Below are 16,996 nucleotides of genomic sequence, written 5' to 3' on the forward strand. Positions count from 1 at the left end.
GATTATTTTCTTTTAGGGGGGGGATAAATTGTCATGGAAGAAACTCTTCCTTTTACAAGGTCTACTTCACATTGTAGAAACTCTTCTTTTTACAAGGTCTACTTCACACTTTCTATTGAAATTATAACCGGTATTTCCTGTAGTCCTGATAGTTATTGTCATGGTAGAAACTCTTCCTTTTACAAGGTCTACTTCAAATTGTTTCTATTGAACTTATAACCCGTATTTCCTATAGTCCTGATAGTTGAATGATCCCTAATGTGGCATTAAAATAGTGAATGCGTGATATTCTAAGAACCTAAAAGTCAATCGGCCAACAGATTTCAATATCTTACATGACACATCTCTTTGTGCAATTTATACAAACAGAAACTTTAAACAAGTGCAGGTATGACTCCAGAACGAGAGGCACGAAACAAAAAGATAGATTGCATGGCCATAGAAGAAGGTAAGCACCCCAAAAGATGTATGCTCCAACACACCATATAAAAAAAAGCTGTAGGGTTTCAAAGAACAGAACACAGACACTGGGATCTGAAGTAAAGTGCACAATTTTAAATCCCAAGGTCATTACTCATTTTCAAGCCCTATCATTCCCATCCCACTCTAACATCATCATCATCCCAAAACAAAAAATAATTGTGCAAGTGCTAAAAGCAAATCCAAATGGAAAATCAGAGCAAAGACTTACTATAACCCACATTTAGGAGTGGTTCCATAAGAGGGATACAGGATAAAATACATGTGTGTTTGCTTAGAGGTATTAGTTAGAGTCCAGGATTATATTCCACTATTTACACTATAGTGATGAGATAGATTATCACATATATATGGTGGATTAACTAATCCCACAAGATATCCCAATCAATGGATTCACTTTGTCTATCCTTCCCCTATACCAAACAACCCCTAATAGACTAATGGTTGTAACCTGCAAAGGTAGAAGGTATTCTGAATATGTCCTACCATTCCCAAACACGGATTGTGGGATTACACAATAAATGTTGGTGGTGATAGTGGTGCAAGTAACAGACTGATACCAATTCAAAGTTTAAAGTTTCAAACAACAATGAGAATTTGAATCAACTCCTAACTGATCATTTACTAGGAAGCACACTCTCCCAAACTTGGTGATCAAAATCATAAGCCAAGGTAAAACTTGCACTAGAAAGACGAATTCAAGTACCCCACACATTCCATTAATTGGAATGCCAAAGTTAAAAACTGAGACACAATTGCTAAAACTAACTTACGTGCACAACAAATGATATACACAATTTACAAATATCGACACCGCATTCAAAAAAACAAATTAATCATCTAACATGGTTCGACAGTAGTCAATCACACAAAGCACATCAATGTGTGCTTCGTGAATGATCAAAAATAGTATCGCAAAACGCACAAAAACACAAAGTGACATTAACATTAGTTAATAAATAGGACATTATGTGCCAAAGTATGTGCTAGAAGTGACTCATAAGGGAAGATCGCATCCAATTGAACAAGCAAAACGCATAGACAATATCAGAATCCAAATGTATTTCAAAGTAAAAAACACAGTGATACTCAAGTTTAAACATCCCTTAATAATCAAAAACAAAATTGAAGATAACTAAGCCTTAATCCCAAACCAGTTGAGATCGGCGATATGAATACCAAAAACTACGAAGAAAAGCAAACCTAAGCAGTGAGCACAACGGCACCTCCACCCTCCTTAATCTTCTTCTCAGCATTCTTTGAAATAAGCTTAGCCTTCACCACCACAGCCTGGTTTTCAGGCAAAACACCCTTACCCAATACCTTGAAGTAACCATACTGGGTAACATCAATCACGGGAGCACTGCCCTTGCTAGCAGCAGCCTTGTCCTTCACCTCTTGAGGGACAAGTGACCAGAGCTTGTCGATGTTGACGGTAGGGCAATAGAACTTGTTGCGGAGTTTGTGGAAGTAACGCATACCTACCTTTCCGAAGTAACCAGGATGGTACTTGTCGAAAAGGATACGGTGATGGTGCATACCTCCGGCATTACCACGACCACCTGGATGCTTCCTGTGCTTACCGATACGTCCGTGTCCGGCACTGACGTGACCTCTCTTCTTCCTGTTCTTCTTGAAACGGGTCGTCATTTCTCCGTCGGCTGCAAAAGAGGAAAGGGGAGAGGGGAATGGGGAACTAGGTGAAAAACCCTAGAGGAGTGTGGAGAAATTAGGGTTTCAGAAATTTATAGATGGAAGAGCTTTTTGGGCTTGGGCCTCCCGTAAGCTTTTAACTAATTTGGGCTTTGATAGTTTTTCATCCATTTATAGATAATAGAAAATTATAACTGTCTTTCCAAATGAAAAATTAGCCGAATTACACTTACTGGCCAAACATTTAAATACATACATGAATTATATACGAACTATTATTATCAATTTACGTATATTATATACTCATCATTGCTAATGATTTTGTGAACAATCACTTCATCCATCTTTAACTTGTTTATGTTTGACTTAAAACCCTTAGTTATTATAAATAATCTGGATGTTGCAAACAAATAGTATATAATAGTAATAATAATGATAAAATAAATGTAAAATGATTTAGTTTCCAAACGAAATAAATAATACAGCTATTAAATCCTCAAAAAAGTTTAATGACACTCTCGCTAACAGTTCATTTGGTTCATCTCCAGCTTTAAGCAGTCAATGATTTTGCGATTGGGTTTAAGCCTTTACGGTAAGAATTGATTTACAAACGAAGATGATTTTCAGGCATATAGTGGAATACCTTTAAAATAACCAATTTGAGATTTCCTGACAAATCCCTTTGGCCAAGTAGGCGTCAATTAAACAGCTAAATAACGAGTTTATAGGTTTCTACTGTCGAATGCATCACCATACCGATGCTCAATGTAAAAAGTTACTCAAAACAACATAATGAATTTAAATTTAAAAGGGTATAAATATAGCACCAGAGAGCATAATATTCTATTCCTGCACAAACTATGTTATCTCCATCTGCATATCCAAATTCCTAATAACTGGCCATATAATGAACCAACTCGACCAAGACTAGAAAGGAAAGAGATGAGTTTAACTAAAATCTATATGCTTCAACTGTAAGCAAAAAGCATAGAGAAATCCCAAAATTATGTCTAGTATACATTTCCTATACTAGACTCAGTAACTACCAAGGCCTTCTTGAACCGCCAATAGGAATTACATTAGACCCAGATCTCTGTCCCCGGTTCCCAAAGCCACCTCGTCCTCTAGACCTGAAATTGCTTCCTGCAGCAAGAAAGCAAAAGCCAAATAAATCAATTCTTTATATTTATCATGATCACAATTTGGGATTTACATGCATACGATACATAAAAAGTTCAAGGATTTGAATACAAACCTCCAGTGCTAGGACCACTAGACCTTGCTAATGCAGAAAGTTGAGGAGGAACGATTTGTCCTGCCTGCTGCAGGATCTTGATAAGCTCTCTGGTAAACTTGGCATTTGCGTGAGTGAAAAATGTATAGGCAGTTCCTGTTGCACCAGCACGTCCAGTTCTGCCAATCCTATGAATATAATCCTCGAGACTTGAAGGGAAATCATAGTTGATAACACACTTTATGTCCTTAACATCTGCATCAAATGAAAAAAGAACACGAGTCACACCCAACTGGTGAAAGAGTAGATACTTGCAACCTTATCCCTGCACTACTGAGATCCAAGTGATCATTATGTAAGATAACACATTCTCACATAAATGTGCCCACCTTAACCTGGCAGGGATAAGGAGCAGCTCCACCAGAACTTGCAAAATCAATTCCAGTGACACAATAATCTTGCATGAGTCTACCGGACTGTCAGGACAACCAGCTCCATAACTGTGGATGGGCAACGTTAACCTCGACCTTACTTAGACAAAATGACGTGAGACATATCCTTTTGGGGAAAAAGTCACCTCCCTAAGCTTAAAATTCCTAAAGTATAACAAACACTACTTTTCTTCCAACCACATAGAGGAAGAGCATCTCTTATGATCTTTCACTAATTGCACGATGAAGTTTAACACCTTCATTTGACAGTAGCAGCTAGAATTTCAAGTGTCACATTCTATACCAGTTTCCAGTTTCCTTCTTATGCCTATTCTTCACAAAGGCAGTTGGCGATAGTTTTAAACCCAAAACCAATTCAGCCGAAAGAACTCACATATCCCCTTTATACCCACCATCCTACTTTCTAAATGTTGAATAGAGCAATTGGCCATTCATTCAGCTTGAATGCTCAAATGCTCCACTAATCAGCAAGACAAAGTGGTGCAACACTCAGTCCCAACAGTATCATAACCACCCAACAACTTTCTAGTGTGGAAAGAAACGCAACCAGATATTCAGTTAGCTTGTGCACTCTAAGCATGGGGTGATGAGTGTAATACTCACAAGTTCCTATAGATTTCAATTAAATAAAAAAAAATACATATTCCCAGTTAGCTGGTAGATGTAAAAGAAACTGTACAGGTAATTCTACTTGTAACTTAATTTCTTTCTAGATTGTGAGGATAAGATAATCAGAAGAACAAGCTACAAGTTCTTGGTGTGATGCTAAGCCAACAGACATTAGACATCACTTGCAATTTGTATGACAAATTTCCAAGGCTGCGTAAACGAAGTCCACTAATGAGAATAGGACTCACCATGCAGCCTTTTGTAACCTACTCTTGATCTCGGGTTTTCTGAAACTAATTGACCTCTTTACCAACTTGCAAATTGATTCTTTCGGCACTCTAATTTTCTAGTATATCCAACTTAAACAGGTGTACTCCCACATTTGATATTAGATGCCCAACCTCTGTTTTCTTATGACCAAACATCCAATACAGACCGAAAAAGGAATTATCATTTTTAGAAGTATATAAACCTTCAATTCCCAATTCCCAATTCCCATAGAGTATTACATCACCATAGTGCTCACTGTACGAGTAGTTTCATCCTATTTAAACATCCCTTTTTAGAGATTACTCAAGAGCTGGTCACATAATACCATTTCAAAGGGATCACTATCAATTTCTGCCTTAAATCTTATCAAGAGATTAGATTCATCAACTGAAACAATGTCTGGACAATTTGAGAGATGCAGTTAGCGTTCAAACACCAGCTGAAACCAAAACCCTATCAAATCGCAGTTAAACTCAAAGTGTGGTTTTTTAGCGGTGGCTTTTAAAGGAAGGACCTGAGTGTGACATGTTTACTTAAGCTCCTGCTGAAGTTCTATTGAAATTCAACTAATGGTTCTAATCCCATAAATCCTATAATCTCTCCTGCTTATGGTGCAAAAACACTGTTATTGTGGTTAACGTGCCCCTAGCTATCGGCCCAAACCACAGATTATTTACTCAGGAAAGTTGACAGCAGCCGGAGACTCGTTAGCTCTACTGTGAAAGACCTAAATGGACAGACTAGAAAAATCCTAATCCTTAACATGATTGGTCCTACCAAGACCACGTGCAGCAACATCAGTGGCAATCATTATGGGACTTCTTCCAGTTTTGAAATCAGCAAGGACCCAATCCCTCTCATCCTGGCTTTTATCACCATGGATGGATAAAGCTGGCCATCCATCCATTCTCAATTGTCTTGTGACTTGATCACATCCTTTCTTTGTTTCTACAAATATTAGGATTCGGCTTCCATCCATCACTTCTTTCAAAAGCCCAATCAACCTGTGAAATGAAAAAACCATGATCAATCAAATTTGTACAGCATACCCATCGAGTAACATATTGGTGGCTATTAGATCATACCTGCTATATTTCTCTAAATCTGTGACAACTTCAATGACTTGCCTTATAGATTGATTTGCTTTCAATTCTGGAGACCCAATGATGACCTGACAAGTTAAGCAAATTTAAACACATTCCAAACCCTCTAATATAAAACACTGATTTCTTGTGACTAGGGGTGTCAAATGTAGCCGATTAGTGACCTAACTAAAATTTTATGGGTTGGGCACAAGATATTTTAATAATGGGCTATAACTTTTAACCCATTTAATCATAACCCGTTTTAAAATATGAATTAATGAATTTGCTACAGTAATCTTGAGTTAGAGAATCTGTTACACTATTTACAAATGCTTATATCAAAGCAGAAATTTACAAATACTGAAGTTCATTACTCCTTTTGTTCCAATTTATGTGGCACTCTTTCCTTATTAGCATGTTCCAAAAAGAATATTGTCTTTCCTTATTTCGCAACTATTTAGTGGCACCTTACCCATTTTATTAATAAGGGCAATTTTGTATATTTAAGATTTCAATAAATTTACAAATCTCTTCATTTGTTAATATGAATCTGCCTAGGAATTCTAAACCTTGGCATATATATGTATCTATATACTTCTTATATATTTTTCCTTCATCCTTCTATAACTAGGCTAAATATTGATTAAGCTCGGAAATATTGCCCCGACTCTGTCTACGGCAAATTCCTCACATTTCCGTCAATCGAACATGACGGGCAAACTTATTCCTATTCTTGGCCTGCCGCTCTACTTTCTCAATTTTCCAACCCTTCATCCCTTTCAGCTACTACCGAAACCCTAGATCTGGTTCATCAGCGGAACCCAAAAATTGATGTTGACCCAAATTCTGACTAACTGAAACAGGAGCTTTTAACAAAGCGTCTCTCCCCTTCTCACCGTTCATTGTAACCAACCTACAGCCGGTGTCATTACAGCCACCTACAAGACCAGGTCTGGTAAGTCAAGTCTCTCTTCTCTGCGACCTTCAAGATCAGGTTCCATTATCTGTTCAAGAATGTCTGGATACTAGCAAAACCAACACCCGGTTCCTCCGTTCTTCAAGATTGCCATATCTACTAGTTACTGATTTTTCATTATACCTGGTAGATTCTTTTCCTGTTTGTTTTTATTGTTTAGACAGACTGGCTGGTTTTTATTACTGCCTCCTATTTGATCTTTCCCCTCCCTATAATCCAGCACAAGGTGATGGTCCAATCGTGCTAGTATTAACACCTACGAGAGAATAAGTTGTTCAGATCCAAGAAGACGCTGTCAAATTTGGATCACGTGCCAACATAAGAAGTACTTGTATTTATGGTAGTGCCCCAATAGGACCTTAAATCCATGATCTTAGAAGAGGTATTTGGCTTCCTTGTTCATTAACTTGTTAGTATTAAATCCCTTTTGCCAAACTGGTTTAAAACATGTAACTTCATGTCGGGAGTTGAAATTGTGAGAGCAACCCCTGGTCGGTTAATAGATATGCTGGAAGCTCAACATACAAACTTGAAAGAAGTCACTTATCTCGTATTGGACGAGGCTGACCGAATGTTGGATATGGGGGTTGAGCCTCAAACAATGAAACCGAACTGGTTCTTAGAGATAGTCATGACCCTCCTAAACCTCCACACCAACACCATTTCCAAACCTTCACAGTATGGCTTAACAACTTGATACCCCTATAGTTGTTGCAATTCTGAACGTCATCCTTGTTCCTGTAAACTTAAACTATTATACTTCATTACCATGCTTCGGGCATCTTTGTCATCTTGAAAATGACATTAAACGATTCAGTTAGCCACTCCATACCTGCCCCGTTTGGCTCTTCTAAAAATCCATCAAAATCTCGTCTGGATCATCTGTTCTACCCCTACATATACTACGAATAACACCCTTAACCTCTTTAACCTTTATCCACCTACAATAACCATAATGACGCCACCTTTCTGAGCGCTCCAAACCCCCCTCACAATGCCTTTGTCCCTCTCTTCGTTCAAGAGTGTATGAAAGTATATCTGCCATATCCTTCTAATGAGAACCTCATCCAACCGTACTTTGCCATCCTCATCCTTAATACACTTCACTTGGTCAAGGTCCTGAACCCTTCTCTCTCTAGCTTTAGCTTAGCATGTATAACTTTCCCACCTTTGTCCCTTAATTCTGCGTATAAGTGCTCAAAAGTTGTTGTTTGCCACCATAACCTCTAACTTAGCCTCCTTCCTAGCCAATTTAGGCTTCTACCTATTCGTCTGCTTCTCTTCCTCATTCTTACTCTTCACCAACTTCGCATAATCCCCTTTCTTTGCCTCCACCTTCCCTTGAACTTTCACATTCCACAACTAGTCCACTCAACGCACACTAGATCGGCATCTTGAGACACCCAACACCTCACTAGTTGTCTCCCCAATGCAGCTGCAGTATCATCCCACATACTGTCTACATCCCTGCTACTCCCCCAAGCCTCATAGACATCAACTTCTCCATTGTCTCTAGGGCACTAGCCATAGTCAAGCTACTCCATTTAATCCTCAGACGGTCATCCACAGCCCTCTTCTTGTTCTCCTTCTTTATCTCCAAAATCCATAAACAAGAGTTCATATTGGGTCGAAAGATTCTCACTTGTCCCTCTCCCCCATCTCAGACCAAGAACAAGACCTTAACTTGCCATCGTTTACCCGACCCACTAAAGCAAATATAAACTAAACAAGGTGATCACAAAACATAAACACTACTAACGCACAAACAAGAACAAGCAAGTAAAACTATTATCTCAAAGGTGATAGAATTAAAAGTAAGACCCTTAAAGGCAAAAATCAAACAAGGCAAGAACTAGTTGACAACATGACGAGTCAGTGGACAACATGACTAATAGTTATATATAAGCGAGTCAAATTAGAGAAGTCATGACCTAATCCAATTTTTAACCTATTTCAGCCCAACCCATTTTAGCTCGAGTAAATGTGGATCAGCCCATTTTAACCCTCCCAATTCCAGCCCAACCTGCCCATTTGACACCCTACTTGTGACACACTGATATGTTAACATAATATAGAATTAAGCATTATAAAATGGCTTCACTACTTACCTTGTAGGGATTACGTAAAAACTGCCTAGCCAGTGCTTCAACCTCCTTGGGCCAAGTGGCACTCCAATACAAGGTTTGTCTATCTGGTCTAATCTGCAGCAGCATCACAAAATACTTAAACCCCAGATTCCGAGCTTCTCTCAGCGAAATTTCAAGAATGATGTAATAATTCAAAGACAACCACAACAAAACAGAATACCAGTAAGACAAATGTACTGTAACACAACATGAAGATGTACGAAATTAAGAAAGAGATTGCATTTTCGACCTATTTTGAACAAAAAGCATATACAGTTAGGAGGATTTGAGATGCAACACAATCATTTTAGTGCCAAATCCAACAAAGTGAGAAGAAACAACACATGCAATATCCGTCTTTCAAACATAGCCGGAGAAAATGCAGAAGCTTAGAATGTGAAGCCTGTGACATATATGGTTAAATACTTAAATCATGCATTCAGTTACATGAGAAGAGCCAGAAGTCATTTGAGACCAGCCCAATCACAAGGTAATATCCCAAAAGTCAAAGCTGACATTATTTACCAAAGTTCAAAGCGAACTGCTGACTACTCTCATCAAAATACCTAAACTACAATGAATTGATAAATATATTGTTCAAACCTCTTTGAAGAGAAAAGTCACATGAATGTGTTGCGTCTCCTTTACCCATTTAACAAAAGAACAGAATCTCCCTTACCCTTTTAAACTTTTGAAACATTTCAACACCCCAAATCTAGCAAATCACCAAAATTTCCATATTTAAGGTGCAAAATAAAGCAAGCAAATCAGTCAAGATAACTTCTTTCTCTCACATTTTAGTCATGGTCCTAGTAAAATTTACAAACTAAAGAGCGATTATATGAAGTTGGCAAAACATTCTATTTTCTGCTCATATAATGGCTCAAAAGGTTAATATACAACCCCAGAAAAAATGCTAAACCACTGCCGATCGAGTCAGACAAAAAGATACCCATACTGAACTGTCAGAGACAGTTCCACTCAATGCACTCATCCAACTGCAGCTCACAAGATAAAAATGAAAGTTGAAAATTTGTACTGAAGCAGGTCCCAAAAGATATATTATTTCTCACTACAGTGAACAAACATGATGAAGTATTAACACAGATGAGGACACAAAATGATTATTGAGCTAAATAGCGGATTCTCATCTATTAAAATCATAAAATAGAAAAACATATTGTGCATGCCTGGGAAATTAGTTTCCTTATTTGAGGCTCAAACCCCATATCCAGCATTCGATCAGCCTCGTCCAATACAAGATATGTCACTCGTTTCAGGTTCGTATGTTGAGCTTCCAGCATATCTATTAACCGACCGGGGGTTGCTATCACAATTTCAACTCCTGACATGAAGTTTCATGTTATAAAACCAGTTTAGCAAAAAGGGAATTAATACTAACAAGTTAATGAACAAGAAAAATGGATACCTCTTCTAAGGTCACGGATTTGAGGTCCTTTTGGGGCACCACCATAAATGCAAGTACTTCTTATGTTGGCACGTGATCCAAATTTGACAGCTTCTTCTTGAATCTGAACAGCTAATTCTCTTGTAGGTGCTAATACCAGCACAATTGGACCATCACCTTGTGCTGGATTTCAGGGGAGAGAAATCAAAAGGAGGCAGTCATAAAAACCAGCCAGTCTGTCTAAACAATAAAAAGGAAAAGTTATACTAACCCAACCGGGGCTGTGCGCTGACATGGACCAAAGCAGGCAATAAATATGCCAAAGTCTTTCCAGAACCGGTTTCAGCAATTCCAATTAAGTCTCTGCCCTTTAAAGCCATTGGCCATCCTTGTGATTGGATAGGTGTTGGCTCAACAAATCCTAGTCTTGAAATAACCTCGAGGCAATAATCTATCACACCAATTCAATCAGACAAATTTCAACAGATTTAGCTAAATTAATCAATACATTTAGTTCTACAGAAGTAATACCAGGAAAGTTCGCCTCATGGAACATCTGAATTGGCCTAGGGACATCCTGTCCTTCAATGGTAATGTCACGCCGTGCACGATAATGAGCAACCTCCTGATCTGTCATTGCCCTCACCGCATGATTTTCAACATAAAAGTTCTTCTCAAAAGGTACCAAATTTCCAAAGTCTTGCTTTGGAAGAGTAAGGTTGTCAAGATCATCTCGTGATCTCCCATGCCTACCTCCTCTTCCGCCACTACTACCACGTCCTCCGTCCGAACTAAACCTTCCACCTCCACCTCCTCGTCCACCACTGTAGCCTCCATCAAAACCCCTACCTCCTCTCCCACCACCACTCCTACCTCCACTATAGCTTGCCCCAGCACCAAATCTCCCAGGCCGTTCTCCCATACCACCATTAGCCACTCTGTCAACTCCTCCACCGCCAAACCTGCCTATATCTGACCCTCTTGAAGGCCCACCCTCAAAAGGTGGATACCCACCACCAACACGTCCAGATCCACCCATACCCCCTCTAGAACCACCATCCATAGGCGGTGGACCCCCTGCCTGAGGACCTCCATAAGGAAGCGACCCACCACGGCCGTAGCTAGCGGCACCTCCACCAGACATAGGCCGTGGATACATGGAAGGCTGCGGACCCATTAGGTCACTACAATCCAAACACACACAAGCAAGTAATGAATACCAATCACAAGATTAAACTATATTACGAACCGGAGTAATCAATGAAACATATTAGTATGTAAAAATCAACAATTGTAGAGAACATTTACCTTCGTCGCTGTCGATAGGAGCCTGAATCACCGTATCTGGAGTCGTAATTAGGGTAACTCATAGTCGGAAGAGATAATTAGGGTTTTTCGGATTTGAAAGCTGAAAGGGAGGCAAAGAAAACTGGATTTTCCCCTTCAATCGTGTTTCCCTCCTCTCTGCTATGTGTTTACCTTTTAGTTCTTTTCTTTCTCGCAAATGTAATATTTTAGTACAAGATATTTTCTGAATTTTCTATTAAAGTTGGTAATATTTTTTTTTATAGTATATAGTCCTAGTATTACTTTTTTTCCTTTTATAGTAGTATTATAGTATATTATAACAAAAATACAGCAAATACTTAAAAGCCATCTCAAAAACATTAAGTTTCATATTTGTACTACTTTTTCTTAGAACATTTTTATTTTTAAAAACTATTTGTGTTTAATAAACAAAATTATGAGTTACGTATTTGGGCGGAGATAAATATAATATCAGAGTCCTTAGGCTGAGATATGTGACCACGTTTATGAAGGAAAGATAGAAATAAAGTTCTGAGAAATTTCTAAGTTGATAAATTTTCGAAGAAGGAGCATATAATACTTTAGGCAAATCTCATTTTATGAAGGAAAAAAAAAACTGAAGCGATCTATAAGATAAGCACAAATTACGTGGTAATACATTTTTGGACTTTATATCAGCATAGACTAAAAAGCACATTCTTGAGGTTTACTGGACCAAGATGAACCATACATTTTATAAATTTTGATAGTGACATAATAGTATTTTTAAAGTAGCATATATTAGAGTGAAAGTTAACATATATCATGTTTAAAATATAGTTAAATAGTAAAATCATGTATTTTCAGCAAAATATATACACTATTTTTTATACTATATTAAAAGTGAGAAATCAAAAAGTTAAAAATTTAATTACTAAAATGTTCGTCAATTCTGCACAAAGGTATACATATGCATTTAAGTGAAATTATTAAATTAACGAGTTATCTTTTTATGTATACAATGTATATGAATATAAAAATTAAAGTTATAGCATTAACTCTTGCCATCTCGAATGATATATTAGTTATTTATTTATTAAATTACTTAATATCTTTTCATATAAGCAATGTACGTGAACATGAAAATTTTAAAATAAATATAAAATTACGTGGAGTCATTGATTCTTTTAATCTCGAAGGATATATTAATTATTTATTTATTATGTTATCGGGATAAATTATAACAAAAGTCATTTTAAAACACATGCAATGAGAAAGCAAAAATATGACATCTACCTAGAGTCTCTTTTCATCCTTTATTTTTAAAATTTGTCTTTAATAACATATATTCTCATTAAAGGTGTTTATTAGTTAATTTGACCAGATATTACAAAATTATTTGTTATAGATTTTACAAACACGATAAAATAATAATGAATTATCATCATTTTTATCAGACAGTGAAAATTCAAGAAAGCCTAATCATAAATTATCATATATGTGCTTTGTATTTTCTATCAATTTGAAGTTTTGACATTAATGTCAAAATCAAATTCATCACATTAGTGTTATATACTTAAATATTTTATTGTCAATCTATTTGAATTATATAAAATTTAGAGATATTGTAATTTTAGTAATCGAATATACATCCTTTTTTCCTTTCAAACATTTTTTTAAATCAATTTTTTTGGAGCTCGGATCTCTCTTTTATTAAGAAACTTGGAATTTATACAAAGAGGCCCAATATACTCAATAATGGAAGAAAAAAAAACAAAACATAAAATGTAAAATGAAACCAAACAACGGCCCAACCCGAAATCCCTCCTTTGTCCATATAACCTTCCTAAGATGTAGGGTTTCCTTATCTAACCACCACCAACCCCTTCCATGTCGCCGCTTGGAGCTGTTGTCGACCTCAGCTTATGTTTCTTCTTATTGCAACACCTATTATGAAAACATGCATAAAGGTAGAAAAAGATGTTTTTAGCCAAATAAATGAAAGAGGAGTATTTCTAAACATTTTCGAACAGTTCAAGAGTATTTTGAAAGGCAAATGATAAAATTAATATTGTTAAAATATTTCTTATTTTATAACGAAAATTTATAGTAATGATAATAATAAAGAATAAACGTGTAATTCATGTTCCTAAACACTAGCAATATAAAACGTATTGAGTTCAACATGTCATCGCAACATGCTCTTTTGATGTGAAATTACACTATCTTAATTTGAAAAATTGTATGAAATAGCAAATTATTAATTTGATTTTGATGTTACTTTCTTTGAACAACTAAATGCAAACTAATAAACCAAGACCAATTCCAACTCGTTGATTTACAATAGTTAAAGCTACACCTTTCATGAAGGAGATTGAAAATTTGAAGACTTTGCACACTTGGTCAGCCCTCAAATTCGCAATTGAACCCCTCGACTTTAATAAAGTAGAAAATGCATGGTATTATACAGCTTTTAGATGAATGTATATGATTAGAAGTAATGATGTATTTTATGTAATTAACTTAACTATATCTAATAGACGAATGAAAATACATATAGAATTAAAATTAAATATAAAAAAAATCTAATTAAATCATTTTATTATGAGTTGAGATGTTCAATTGAAATAAAACTTAGATCAAGAATCTAAATAGAATATCATAAAAAATAAAAGGATTAAATTATGCATTAAAGCCTTTAAAATAAGAGGAAAACTATCATATCTCTATCAATCAAGAACAAAGTAACACACATAGTATAATTACATTGTGTTTAGGGTATTACATCATCCATCTAGATAAACACACACTATTGAGCACCATCAGATAAACCCAAAGTTGAAAATTATTTGTTTTTTAAATAATAAAAGTTAATCAACATTTTAAAGAATATTCTAGAAATCAAAAACCTTGAATTCAACTTTTGACATTATATATATGTGCATTAAAGTCAATAGCGGAACTTTCAAAGGTTGGTGGGCCCAGCCCATTAGCATCGACCACGCGTTCTCCACATTTGCCGGCGAACAAAAAGTTTTCCCTTTCCGCCACGCTTAATTAAACCCGAGTCAGAAATTACCACATTCTTTAAACCGGAGATCGAGCCGAGTCATTTGCCAATAAACCCGGTTCATCACCTTTCGGCTCCAGGCATTTGAAGGACGGCATTTTTACTGCTACTTTCACATTACTACGGGATGTGGATGCTTCTTCGTTATCAGCTCTTACTTTTGGTGACTTCATTGATGAACCTCTGGTAAAGAATGGTGGTGCAATCTTGAGAAACCACCGGTCTGATTTTGCTTCCGGGTCGAACCGGTCAATTCTCTTGAATGACCTTGTACCTCTGTTGCTTCCCTCTCCCGGACCGGCTCTGTACCCTCTTGTGGTGCTACCGTGTCTTGGTAGCGTGACTGCGCAGCTCCTTGTCCGGTTTAGTAGAGCCCGGTCCATTACATCTTTCCTCACCTTCTCCGGCAATCTAAGAGTGTACCGGTCTAAATTCTCCCCTGGTACCACTAATGAGTGACCGGTCGAATGTGACCTGAATTTGCTGAACATCTTTGGTCTCTTCACAGAAAAGGACCTCGGCGGTCGGTTCGCCGCGTTGAAACTCAAATTTCGTTTAACTTCTGGTCTAACAGAGCTCTCCTCTTGCTGTGACATCAAATCCTCATCTACCTCTATTTGAATCGAAACTTCGTTATTTTGCTGCAAATTCTCCTGTTCTTGCCCCAATTCCCGGTTCGTCTCAGGAGTTTGAACCGGCACCGGTTCATCAGGTTTAGGAGTAAGATCAGCTCGGCAAACAGGGCAAGTTACATGAGATTTGAGCCAAGCATCGATGCATTCAGGGTGAAAAACGTGATCACACTTCGGGATCAAACGCAACATTTCGTCATCTTCAAATTCGTTCAAACACACCGCACATTCCAAAGCTCCCTTCCCAATATGATGATCCTTTACTTCGACGTAAGTAAAGGTAGGAAAAGTTTCGATGACGGAATCTTCAAGTCCACGAGTAGCAGCAGCAGTGCGCCGTCGCATGGAGAAGGTTTGACGGATGCTTCCGTTAGTTGCACCGCGGTTGCGTATGTAAATTGAGAAGAAGGCAATGAAAAATAGAGCAGCAATAAGTATCACTATGATAATAGCCATAGCAGGACTGACACTCGGGTAGTCGAACCGATTCTCGGAATCAGGGGAATTTGATGGCTGAGCTGACGCCGGACATAGTAATACTAATAGGAGGAGATTAACGGAAATAGCTTTAAAGTTAACCATGGCAGCTTTTAGTGGGAATTTTTGCCGGCCGGAGAAGGCGGAGTAATGAATCTAGGGAGTTGAGTATTTTGGGTTTATATATATAAAAACGAAACAGAGGAAAGAGTATTTTTCTATTGAGTCGGGAAAAGTCAGTTGTAGAATATAAAAGAGTATTATTGGAGGAAGAAAAAGATAAAGAGGAAAATTTTGACTTTCAGGGGGAAAGGCAGCTTCTTGGATGATCTGGTTAACACACTGTTTGAATGGTTGTTATAGAGAAAAGACCCAAAATAGTCTGTCATATTTAGATTGAGATTCAAAGTCATCCTTCATTTTTTACATGGAGCATTAATAGTCCCTCATGTTTGCAATATTGGTACACTTTTGATCCTCCTTCAAAATTTTGCCTATTTTTTAACATTGATTTTATCCATAATTTATGTATGGAATGTTTAATCGTCATTTTATATATTTATTAGAAATAATGACTCTATGTGAGAGATTGTGAGAAGAAAAATCGTATAATAGGTAAAGTCGAGAGGTTCATCACAACGATTTCACGTGTAATAGTACAAATTTTTCTTTTCTTGCAATGTCATATGTTAAAATGTTCTTAATTTAGCTGCACTAATATTTCTACTGAGCAGAATAATGTGTTCTTCTTCTCACATTCTCTCACATAGAGTTATTATTTCTATTAAATATAGAAAAGGACGATGGGACATTCCTTACATAAAATTATGGACAAAATTAATGTTAAAAAATAGGCAAAAGTTTAGGAAAGGACCAAAAGTGCACCAATATTGTAAACATGAGGAACTATTAGTGCTCCATGTAAAACTCAAGGATGACTTTGAGTCTTATATATTGTTTCATTATGTATTACAATGTATTATATTATATATTGACTTGTATATTATATTATATCGTATTGTATTATTTTAATAAATATAATATTTAAATAAATTATATTATTTTATGTCATTACATAATGTGTGCATTATGATAAACCTACTAAATAAATTATGATACAAATAAAATTACTATGAAACGATAGAATATAGTATAAAATAGAATAATGACACAATCATATAAAATGAAATTTTTTATTGTTATCTAAGATGAAATTAAGCGATATAACATAATATAT

The 16,996-nt window shown here is 36.6% G+C and overlaps 5 protein-coding genes across 6 annotated transcripts in view; 1 reads left to right on the forward strand and 4 right to left on the reverse strand.

Moving 5' to 3' along the window:
• LOC125857689 (LRR receptor-like serine/threonine-protein kinase RGI3) overlaps positions 1-16,996 on the reverse strand; it is a 297,610-nt gene that overhangs the window by 229,307 nt on the left and 51,307 nt on the right. The gene's annotated exons all lie outside the window — the stretch shown is intronic.
• The window catches only part of LOC125857704 (FKBP12-interacting protein of 37 kDa), a 224,029-nt gene that overhangs the window by 169,081 nt on the left and 37,952 nt on the right, over positions 1-16,996 (forward strand). The window lies entirely within an intron of this gene.
• On the reverse strand, positions 1,501-2,211 carry LOC125857716 (60S ribosomal protein L27a-3). The gene has a single exon (XM_049537332.1). It carries the CDS (start codon positions 2,128-2,130, stop codon positions 1,684-1,686), a length of 447 nt encoding a protein of 148 aa, XP_049393289.1. The 5' UTR covers positions 2,131-2,211; the 3' UTR covers positions 1,501-1,683.
• LOC125857694 (DEAD-box ATP-dependent RNA helicase 20) lies at positions 2,950-11,778 on the reverse strand. 2 transcript variants are annotated; one of them, XM_049537305.1, is made up of 10 exons: positions 11,602-11,778; positions 10,825-11,477; positions 10,565-10,744; positions 10,315-10,476; positions 10,076-10,230; positions 8,868-8,960; positions 5,784-5,869; positions 5,476-5,702; positions 3,389-3,622; positions 2,950-3,276 (listed from the first exon to the last, which is right to left on the reverse strand). In XM_049537305.1, exons 1-10 carry the CDS (start codon positions 11,661-11,663, stop codon positions 3,176-3,178), a joined length of 1,953 nt encoding a protein of 650 aa, XP_049393262.1. In that variant the 5' UTR covers positions 11,664-11,778; the 3' UTR covers positions 2,950-3,175. The 2 variants fall into 2 exon arrangements, 1 of the variants encoding a protein (XP_049393262.1); XR_007445694.1 differs by lacking the exon at positions 2,950-3,276 and having other exon boundaries at positions 3,391-3,622; positions 3,757-5,702.
• Positions 14,304-16,055, reverse strand: LOC125857703 (E3 ubiquitin-protein ligase ATL31-like). The gene has a single exon (XM_049537314.1). The coding sequence runs from the start codon at positions 15,862-15,864 to the stop codon at positions 14,668-14,670; it is 1,197 nt and encodes a 398-aa protein (XP_049393271.1). The 5' UTR covers positions 15,865-16,055; the 3' UTR covers positions 14,304-14,667.

The sequence above is a fragment of the Solanum stenotomum genome, chromosome 3 (genome assembly GCF_019186545.1).
Source record: "Solanum stenotomum isolate F172 chromosome 3, ASM1918654v1, whole genome shotgun sequence".
In the NCBI taxonomy this organism is placed as follows: domain Eukaryota; kingdom Viridiplantae; phylum Streptophyta; class Magnoliopsida; order Solanales; family Solanaceae; genus Solanum; species Solanum stenotomum.

Excerpts from the sequence above, each read along its gene's own strand:
- LOC125857716 (XM_049537332.1), bottom strand. The coding sequence starts at position 2,130 with ATGACGACCCGTTTCAAGAAGAACAGGAAGAAGAGAGGTCACGTCAGT.
- LOC125857694 (XM_049537305.1), bottom strand. The coding sequence starts at position 11,663 with ATGAGTTACCCTAATTACGACTCCAGATACGGTGATTCAGGCTCCTAT. Across the intron at positions 10,231-10,314 it reads AATCCGTGACCTTAGAAGAG|GAGTTGAAATTGTGATAGCA; the intron begins GTATCCATTTTT and ends ACTTCATGTCAG. Across the intron at positions 5,870-8,867 it reads TTTTACGTAATCCCTACAAG|GTCATCATTGGGTCTCCAGA; the intron begins GTAAGTAGTGAA and ends TTAACTTGTCAG.
- LOC125857703 (XM_049537314.1), bottom strand. The coding sequence starts at position 15,864 with ATGGTTAACTTTAAAGCTATTTCCGTTAATCTCCTCCTATTAGTATTA.